The sequence below is a fragment of the Rutidosis leptorrhynchoides genome, chromosome 4 (assembly GCF_046630445.1).
Source record: "Rutidosis leptorrhynchoides isolate AG116_Rl617_1_P2 chromosome 4, CSIRO_AGI_Rlap_v1, whole genome shotgun sequence".
In the NCBI taxonomy this organism is placed as follows: Eukaryota; Viridiplantae; Streptophyta; class Magnoliopsida; order Asterales; family Asteraceae; genus Rutidosis; species Rutidosis leptorrhynchoides.
In genome coordinates this window covers 568,163,683-568,174,693 of record NC_092336.1, presented here as the reverse complement: position 1 = coordinate 568,174,693, position 11,011 = coordinate 568,163,683, and the positions used below count along the sequence as shown (strand labels likewise).

Below are 11,011 nucleotides of genomic sequence, written 5' to 3'. Positions count from 1 at the left end.
GCTAACACAATTTCTTCTTTAATAGGTATTGGAACGCCCTTTTCAGTTGTGGATAGAATAGATTCAGTGTCCGATTCCGAGTCGTACAAAATGATAGGATTAGAAGAAGTCATCTATCACATAATTGAAACAACAATTACGTTAGCATATAAATATATCACATATAATGTTTATGACCAAATAATAAGCAAAAATCAGGAAAAACAGATATGGTCATAGTCCAGACTCACTAATGCATCCTAACAATTACCAGTTAAACACAATAATGTAATTTCTGGTTCCCTATGACCTCAAGCTCGGATACCAACTGTAACGACCCGTCAAAATCGCTATTGACGCGGCACGTTAATCATTGATTCCACAGTGAGGTTTTGACCTCTATATGATACGTTTTGATAAAATATTGCATTCATTAAAATAAGTGACTTTCTAAACATAGAAAGTTATAAACATGTGGGCAAGTGCTTAGGTATAAGCAAAACCCCGAAATACATAAGTCTTTAATTTACAGGTTGACATCACAGTCCAATTATTTATTACACAACGCAGTTTTATTTTGAATGCAATAAACTTTGTACAAAGCATGAGAGACTCCATGCAGGCAACAAGCACATCACAGCGGAAGCATTCTAAGGACCTGAGAATAAAACATGCTAAAAAGTCAACACGAATGTTGGTGAGTTATAGGTTTAATTGCTCGAGTCATAAACATGTATAAAGATAGACCACAAGATTTCATCAAAAGTTTATCAATAGATTCTACGTAACAGAGCACCCTGGTAACTAAACTTAACGCTATAGTGATAATTACCCCATTCGTTTTAATACACGCAAACCAACGTGTCTTAAACTCAAATAACATACGTCCGTTAAAAGGCTAGCGCTCTAGCTCGGACGGGGATGTCAAGCCCTATGGATCCATATACAATTATTCGCGCCCACCAGTCCATATCCTATGTACTGGCAGCTACTAGTTACCAAAGCTAAGGGATTTTCGGTTTAACTCAGTGTAGAATTTTGTATGTACTTGTGTCTTATTGCGTTTAAAATAAATTGCATGTATTCTCAGCCCAAAAATATTTAAAGCATTTAAAAAGGGAGACTATAACTCACAGTTCAATATTGCGATTCAATATTGTAGGCAAATTGCGTAGACGTAATGATGGTAGACGACTGTATGGTTGGTCTTGGATTCAAGAACAATACCCCGAACAATACCCAATATTTCCTTATTTTAAAACGGTTTGAAACCCGAATTAAAAATACCCTCGAATATACTTTATTATTATTAAACTTAAAATTAAAATTATAATTATAATTATAAATATAAAATTTACGTACTTAAATTATTATGAAAATTCGTCGAGCAAAACTGACCTTTTATAGTACTTTTCGATTTACTGTAGCTCATGCGATCGCATGAGTTTTCAGTGTTTTTGCCATGCGATCGCATGGCCGCCTTTTCTGTTTTTGTTTGCTAGTTCGTCGACATAAAATAGTGTTTTACTGCAGCAAATAGTGTTTACTGTAGCAAATAGTGTTTACTGTAGCAAATAGTGTTTTACTGTAGCAAATCACTGTAGCAAAGTCGTTTTCACTGTAGCACTGTAGCAAAATACGGTTTCACTGTAGCAAATAGTGTTTTACTGTAGCAAAGTCATTTTTACTGTAGCAATTAATGTTTTACTGTAGGAAAGTCGTTTTTACTTGTACATATATATATACTTACATATAATTGTTCATGAATCGTCGAGAGTAATCAAAGGTAATTGTATATATGAAACAGTTCTAAAATTTTGAGACTCAATCTAACAGACTTTGTTTAGCGTGTTAAAATAATAAATCGTATAGAGAATTGGCTTAAATAAGTCAAAAATTTTCGGGTCATCACAGAAACCCGGTAGCACTTAAACCATTTCCAGCGAAACATCGAACCACCAAAGGCTATTGTAACACCAAAAATCAGAAACCCCGACTGCCACGGAAAAACTTAAGCCACCACAAAAATGATCAAATTAGCAAAACACCCGTGCACCCCCGCGTAGAAATCAGATCTCAAAAAAGGAGACCGTCACCTAGTCCAACTCCGAAAACGCAAACGTTATAAATGGGACCGACAAGGAAACCGCGACAATAACAAACCAACCCGCTAAAAAACCAGACCAAAACACCACCTCCCACCACCCCACATAAATAAGTATCCACCACAAACAGGGTAATGGACCCAACCGACCAACCTACGGAGTAAAACCATCTTCTACCACCACAATCGGCAGCAATGTGGTGGTGACCCTCAAGCAAAACCAAAGGTTTGAATGCAAAATTCCCTCGCATTCTTAATGTAAAACGTTCGGTTATGTAAGTTTTGTTTTCTCTATGTTGAACCATAAGTATACGTGCTTCAAGTACAGAACATGATTCCACATAGCTTTCTGCATAGCCTTCCGCGTGACTCTTTGCACAGCTATTCGTGAAGTTGTTATACGAACCTATTCTTCCCGCAATGCAATCATGAGTTCAATTGATACTTGAAAAAGCTATCATAATGAACTGGAAGACTCGATGATGTATGAATTAATTAGGGTCTTGGGGCCTGACTACCAGCTACTCAAAATCTTAGTTCATTCTTATAAATATAGGGTAATAAATCACATCAACGCAACCTCCTCTGCTTTCTTTATGTGTGTGCGCCTCGAAACGACCAAAATACCCCTTCAATTGATGTGCACATGATAAAACTTATTGAGATTTTGTAAAGACTGTTAGAGTTTTGAACCTCACGTAACTTTTGCAAACTACGGTGACCGCATATCTAAATAAAGTACAAAGACACAACATTAAGTTTGGATTAAACCGCATAAATACACGTAATTTTTTTTCCATATTTACACAATTCAATTTAAAATTTTCTCCAAATTTACACAATTTAATTGAAAATTTTCCCCTAAATTTACATAACTTAATCGAATTTTTTTATGAATGTTTACAACCATTTCTCAACCACCCATAAAACTTAACTATCAAGTTCAAACCTAAAATCAAACCACAAACTTCCCTTATATTATTTAAACTATAGTGTTTTCCTTGGAGAAGTACACACATGTACGAAATTAAACGGGATACTTCAATATGCAGTTTTTCTATTCCAATAAACCGAAAATGTTTAAATAGGAGGTATCAACCAACCAATGAACATCTTTTGACCCGTATTAAATTTACTAGTGAAATGACCCGTGAAACCACGGGTTTGTTTAAATGAAACAGTTTAATGATATGTTTTAGGTATTAAGTGAACGTAAATGCTCAAGTCATTTAGTTTAATGACCCGTGGAACCACAAAGTCCGACTAAGAAACTCGTAAGCTGGACATTTCATCAAACACCTACAATGCATATTAAGCAATCCACATCCAATCATAAGAGATAATATTGGTTGTCATTTTATTTTAAAAGTGTAAATTAAAATATAAATTTAGAATTGATTTCCTTCTGTCTAGTTTTTATACCTTCTCGTTCTCAATTCAAAATAATTAATTAAAATAATTCGAAATTATTAATAAGATTTAATAGAAACTATAGATTTAATTTTAATAATTAAAATAATTATTAATAAGATTTAATAATAATAATTAATTAATAAGATTTAATTTTATTTTAAAATTATTTAGATTAATAACATCACTCAACATGCTTAAATTTTTCTTTTATTTTTAAATTTTTTTTAACAAAATAATTAGCCTAATAATGACATTATCATTATAAGATTTTAATAGAAATTATTGATTTAACGCAAATGACTCGATTCAACATGTTAACCAACCCACTATAATCAACTTCTACAAAGCAATGATCCATCAACCTGAATTATATACCTAAACAAGAAAACGATGCACGGCAAAATCAAAGCAAAAAAAAAAAAGAAACAATGCGTACGGATCATCACTCTTTCTTTCCCCTCATTTTTTTGCCGTATCTCATCACCTCCTATGTTCATGGCCAACCAACCAGGTATTTCTTTTATCGGGCGAAAAAAGTTTTAAAAGCGTAGAATTTTTTTTTTGTGGGCAAAACATGGAGACTTTTGTACGAAGACTATTAGACAAATATGAAGACTTTAAACAAAATATGAAAGTTTTGGGGGCAAAATATAGAGACTCTTGAAAAGAAAAAATCCACCAAGGCAAAATGAAAATTTAAAAATTTTACATTATAAATTACAAATTCACAGAAAGCGTAGGCGCGTGACACCCCACCCCTTGATAGTTTGGCCTGTGCGGCCAACTAATAATACCATGACCCATAAATATAAAGATGCTATATTAAGAAGCCATATAAAGATGCTAAAGGTAGAAAATGGACAGTCATAAATATGTCTTTATAATCATCCAATCCAATGGGTATTAGTATGACCCATAAATATAGTCATAATAATCATTTCATCACCAAATCTCTTTATAACATACCATTATTAACTCTCTTAGTCTTCTAAGAAAATAATGGAAAACATAAAACATGACAATAAAAGCCAAAGCGAAGAAGATTTCAAGTAGTAGATAGGCCTGTCATTTTGCAAATGGGGCAAAGATTCTTCTGAGTAAGCCACTGCTTAATGCAACATGTGTGGAACTCATGTCCGCAATCTAACGTCCCAATATCATCCCCATTTTCATAATCTTCCTGCAATACAATACAACGACACATAATCACTCACTATCAAAACCCTTCAATTTTGGATAAACCCGTTATTAAACACAAATATTCACGTTACAAGAATTTTTAATCCATTCAAAAGCACAAGTAATTATGAACAAGATAGGGAATTCGGCCAAAAAATGTTCTTGTTGACTTCACGATTATTGTAATTTTGCCAAGTGGGAGGTAAAAGCTTCTATTTTAACATGATTTTTAAAAATACTTTTGCAGCCTAAAAGATTTATTTCACAATCTGCAACATATTGTTAACTTAGTGATTAAAAGTTTCTTATGCTAAATGGACATGCTTATATCTTTGCACAATAATTCCAAAAAATGTTGCAGCCTTCAAGATTTCTCACACGGCTTTGCAGCCTGAAAACGGAAAATTTGTGTACTTTGAGGAGGTTAATAGAGGCCATATATACACATTGATATTATTAAAGATATTTCCTAATTACTAGTAACAAGCAGAGTGGTTAGTCGCGCATTGCGGCGGCCACCCCCTGCTGCTTACGGGAAAACATTTTGTAGCATCTAACTATATATTTTTAAAAAAAAATTTTAAACTTAGGGTGTGTTTGGACGAAAGTAGCTGGAGCTGGAGCTTATAGCTGGAGCTGGAGCTTATGAGCAGGAGCTGGAGCTTGTTTTTGAAGCTGGTAGCAGGAGCTTATTATTTTTTTATAAATGTTTGGTAAACTAGCTGGAGCTTATTTCTCAGTTCATAAGCTCTACTTTTTTCCATAAGCTACTACAAGTAGCTTCTTTTTTCGGAGCTTATAATTTTCATAAGCTCTATTTTTTTTTACTACCAAACGAAGCTTATGACTTGGAGCTTATTAAAATCATAAGCTCAAGCTCCCATAAGCTTCCATAAGCTCCAATAAGCTACGCGCCAAACGTACCCTTAATGAGCTTAACATAACCTAAGAGACAATAATTCGTTTCAACATACAAAACACCTATTACAATTGTACACAAAACGTACCGTCGCTTTCGTTTTTTCCTTTTGATTATATAATGTGGGTTAAAAAATAAAAAAAAAAAGGGTTTAAAAAAATTGTAAAAAAAAGTTGACGTTTTTTCTTTTGATTATATGCTAAGTATTGCTAACTATTTATATATACGATATAATGTGAGTAAAAAGATAATAAAAAAAAGGTTGATGAACATATTATGATAGTGGGAGGATTGGAATTAAAAAAAATTAAAAAATGGGAAGGGGGGCAAAACTGAAAACATAGAGGGCTAAAATCAGTCAAAAGATAACGGAGGGTTGAACTGAAAATTTGGTGAGGACTTAAACTGAGCAAAAAAGTCGGAGGGGGCGAAGTGTAAGTAACCGATTTCTTTAAAAAAAAAATGGTTGATATTGTAAATAGTAAAACCGAACCTCGTCGCCCAACCCGAAGCTGCCACGTGGCATCCGAACCTAGTCCCAAGGCTTGTCTATTTGATTATATCTATAATTGATCATAGTATTGTCGAGTTTTCAATCCTTCGTGAGTTTCGGTATACAAACACATGTTTAATCTCTAAATTAAATTATTCTTATTCTTAATTTTCTTACCTTATCGTATACCTTATACATAAGATATAATATAATGAAACTTACCCGGCATACGCAGCATGGCTCAATATTTTGGTTGTATACAGCCATAAAAGAAAAGTGTTTTCTTTGTTTCATTGACTTCAATATCGCTTCCTCAGTAAGCCCCGTTTTCACATCCCCTATGCGTTCTTCAAGCGCTAACAGTTCCTAATAACGACAACACTATATTCAGAAAAAAAATCCACAAAAAAAGAAGGAAAAAAGAGACTTGATGTTTAATTACCTCATAAGACATGTTATCGACATCAAGCCTCATATCCCGGTGCCGGTCATGCAGGTCAGCAACTCCATTTATAAACGGATCAAAGAGCATGTAATCCTGACATATCACAGATCAAACATTTCCGTATTACGTTATTTACGTGTAATCAGTAAAAGATAGGCAAGGATGGTATTTCATAAATGAAAAAAAGGTAACAATATTCTCTTCATAAATACAGATTATATAGGAAATCAAGTATTGGGTTGATTTCGATTGCCATATAAGGGTTCAACGCAGTGCTACCGGGAATGTATCTACATCTTAAAAGTAGGACATGTCGAGAAGATGGTTGTATCTCAAAAATAATATAGATTTATTGTAGCATCTAATAAAAAAAATCATTTTAAAAAATATTATTATCCGGGTCCTTCTATCTCATCAGATATTTGATTAGCTCATTTCAAAAATATGGATTTATTAACTCAACTATCATAAGATAGCCCAGTGGTTTGGGCCATGAGTTCCTTGCAAGAGGTCTCAGGCTCGAATCCTGTCTAGGACGAATATCTAATGATGGCTAGGGAGGGTTTGAAACAGCCAAGGAGTTATCCTCTTGGCTGTGTACATCAGAGTATGGGATCAGATTACTCGCCCTCCCGGATAACCCGAACAGGGAAAACCTTTTATCTTACTATTCTAAGAATAAAAATCAACGTTTCTCATCATGAAGTTTATCAGTTTAGCAAATCAAACCATGTTAAAATCCAGGAATTATGATGGTAAAGTTTATTCACATACTAATCTCAGTTGTAAGCTTACCTAATGTATCAACATAAGATATTAAATACAAGTTACAAATGGGTAAGTAACAAATGCGTATCGATTTCATTTTAGTATATGAATATAAACATAAACATAATTAATATATAAGAAGTGAAAATAACATGCAGTTTAGAAAGACAACAGCAGACCTCAGCACGTAAGTTTTCTCCTCTTCGCAAAGCATGCAATATCTGACGCATCTGTATGATAGAAGTCAAACGTCACATACTATTAAAGCACAAATTGCAATTAACAACAAATACTCCCTAATCATGCAACAAAAAATACACTTAAAACACATGCAGCAACATATGTAAAGAAATACATTATCCTTCGTAGGATTGAACGTTACCAGCTGATTGATAATATTATGAAATTCGAATCCATAAAATTAGGCATATTAACAGAACAATGATAAAGCTATCTAAATTAGTTATCGAGCATGGTACATCAATTTCAGTAAGTAATTCAAAACATAGGACACAGATATAAGTGAAATGCAGAATAAAAAATTTAATTAATGAACAAGCATCAATCATACAGTATATTTAATACACCTTAATATTAACGATTAGCGCGCGCATCAGATTGTGTAGTGTTTTAACAAGAGCTATATTACCTAATCTATAACATGTTTCCATGGATAACTTTATTTAACATTTTTGCATAATAAGTATCTATATCTATATCTATATCTATATCTATATCTATATCTATATCTATATCTATATCTATATCTATTCACCTATTTTGGGAGGGATAATCTTGAAAAGGTAAATAAAATCCAACAAACCAAATGTAAAAATAAAATAATAATAATGTATGTAATTGTTATAAAGTAAGAAGTCAAACCCCAGAAACCAGCATGTGTCTTCCTTCGACATCAACCTGCCAATCAACGTTCCAATTATCATCGGGGACCACCAATGGTCTTGGAGGAGGTTGATGATGACGTGGCGGGATCACATTTTCCTCTGATGTAGAAGAAGACGAGCCTGATGGGAAATGATTCAAATGACGAAAATGCCCTCCCGAATCCGTCTCAGTAGATGGGAAAAGAGTCCATGAATTATAATAGTCAGCCGATCTTTGCTGAGTTGTCGAGTTATGGTCCGGCATCCAAAGAGTATCGTTCCTTGAACCACTAGATGAACTTCCATTAACGCTGGGCCCACCGGGAACTAAGCTCCAGTTTGAAGAATCTATCACCGAATTCCTATTATTATTAATACTAATATTGTTATTATTATTATGTCTCGAAAATACAGAACTCGATGAACTGCCGTTTCTTGAATTGGCGTTACTACCGGCCCACGGAAACGGAACAGGGTTTCTAGGCATGATGCCAGGAACATGATGCATTAACGGTGTTTGTTGGTTTGACCGATGATGACTTGGCATTTGGTCAACATATCTTTGTGAGCTCTCAACATTATGTGGGTCCCGAGGATTCACCATAGGTGAAGATAAACCCCGATTATTAGTCACAAAATAATTAGTTGTCCCAAAAGAATTAGTCACCGAAGCAGCAATACTAGGGCCATCGTTGCTACTATTATTACCGCCATACTCAACGTTCAAATCAACGTCCATTGGAGTATGATTAGAACTAGAATTTTGCAGATTTAACGGCCCAACAGGTAACTGATGATCAAATTGTTGATGTTGAAATCTTGAATCATATGAAGAGGACCAATTATTATTATTAGGTGTTTGATGTTGTACATTTGGTCTAGAGCTTGATTCACCTACATCCCATCTACTAACACTTTGAGACTTACGTTGATGATCACCTGAAACATCATTATTACTTAACATATGTCGTCTTTCAGTTGGAGATAATCGGCTGTTGCATTCATCCGATTCGCCAGTATCAAAACCGTTAAAAGTCGGGCCCTCGTTAAGATCAACCGTCTCAGGGAACTTATCAAACATATTCCTTTGACGTCTCATCAGAAATAACTTGAATTGACCACGAATATAAATAAATTACCACCTGAGCAGATAGATATGTGTTCCTGAAATAGACAAATTCTATAGCAAGTTACTCCGAGTAAAATAATTAATTCAAATAAGTTTAAGAAAGCATAATAGGGAAGTTAATCTGTATGTGCGATACACAATTCAAGGATATGATCAACTGTACACAGCTACTAAGGTAACAGAAGATACTTTGGGCATAATTCATACAAAACAAACACATAAAGCACAAATTTTTCATAACAATATAATCTAAAGATGAGCTTCAAATCGAATTCATATTTATTTACCACAAATAAGAAAACAAACGAACGCCAAATCAGAATTAAAGGCTGAACTTTACAAGACCAGAGCATAAATCTGTAGTTTTATTCAGGGATACAGCAACAACAGAAAATCAAAACAATTTGTTATAGACATTATAACTGATAATTGATTACAGTGGTGAGAATACATACAGAAGAACTATAATACATGAAAATTTAATTACATTTGAACCAATAAACACCGTTGAACACACAGAATGATTCCACACCTAAAAAAAAAAAAAAAATTCCTCCTCTCTACAAAATTAGCTACACTTCCATTGTTTAAGTCAAACTAGTTAATATTAATTAATATAAATAAAAATATTTAATGTAAAAACATAATGATATTGATATAAAAGTTCAATTTTTATATCAATATAATCTACAGATATTTTCCAAGATAAAAATAAATAAATCTGCAAATAAAATGTGTAAATCCATAGAAACAATACAAAAATTTTACTCCTTATTAAAATTTACACTAAAAAAAATAGCTTGAACCTCAAACAAACAAATAAAAAATAACTCCAATTTCTGTAATTTACAAATCAAACACAAGAAGGAAAAAAAAAAAAAATCAGAACTTTGTGTGAATTTTGTTAGTCTCTTACTTTGTAAATTGATAAAATTAAAAACCCACATACAAAAGACCTAGATCGGCTTATTCTGATAGAAACAACTTAATACACAAATAATAAAAATATCAAATTGAACATCAATTAGTACCAAATTTAATAAAAAGAAAACACCCATGTTAAAAAAGTAGTGAAATTGATCGGAAATTGTACCGATGAAGAAAATTGATTACGGAAGCATAGCAGGTGGTGGTGGCCGGTGGGTCAATAACGTTTGACCAAAGAATCAGAATCCATTGATATATAGAAAATGACGATTGCTGATTGTGGGGTTGGTTCTGTCGACGGTTTCGTTTGGCGGTGGGTCAGATTAATTTATTGTTAATTATTTTAAAAAAATAAAAATAAAAATAAAAATAAAAATAAAGATGCGAGAGAAAGGCCAGTGAGAGGGAAGGAGAAATGAGGGATGATGATGACAAAGAAGGATGAATGAATTTTGTGAGTGTTTTGATAAAAAGTGAGTGAGATTAAGATTATTTAATTGAAAGTAACTGGGCCTTTATTTTGTGTGTCATATTGGATCGGATCGACTTGGGTTGGACTGGACTTGATTGGACTAGATTGGGTTGAATTGGACTGATATGGACTATTGATTGAGTTAAAATGGTTGGATTGGATTGAAATTTTTATTGGGTTTATTTTTAATCTTGTTATGACTGAATATGAATAAATAGTAATATAGTCTATCATTAATTATTTATTCTTATAATATATTTGAAGATACATATTGTTTTGTTGTTTTTCAACAGTGAGTA

General features: G+C 33.2%; 1 protein-coding gene across 1 annotated transcript; it reads right to left on the bottom strand.

Moving 5' to 3' along the window:
* Window positions 1–4,341: 4,341 nt before the first annotated feature.
* On the bottom strand, window positions 4,342–10,689 carry LOC139845376 (E3 ubiquitin-protein ligase MBR2-like). The gene is made up of 6 exons (XM_071835635.1): window positions 10,407–10,689; window positions 8,183–9,348; window positions 7,480–7,530; window positions 6,530–6,625; window positions 6,310–6,453; window positions 4,342–4,676 (listed from the first exon to the last, which is right to left on the bottom strand). Exons 2-6 carry the CDS (start codon window positions 9,281–9,283, stop codon window positions 4,542–4,544), a joined length of 1,527 nt encoding a protein of 508 aa, XP_071691736.1. The 5' UTR covers window positions 9,284–9,348; window positions 10,407–10,689; the 3' UTR covers window positions 4,342–4,541.
* Between the last annotated feature and the right edge of the window lie 322 nt (window positions 10,690–11,011).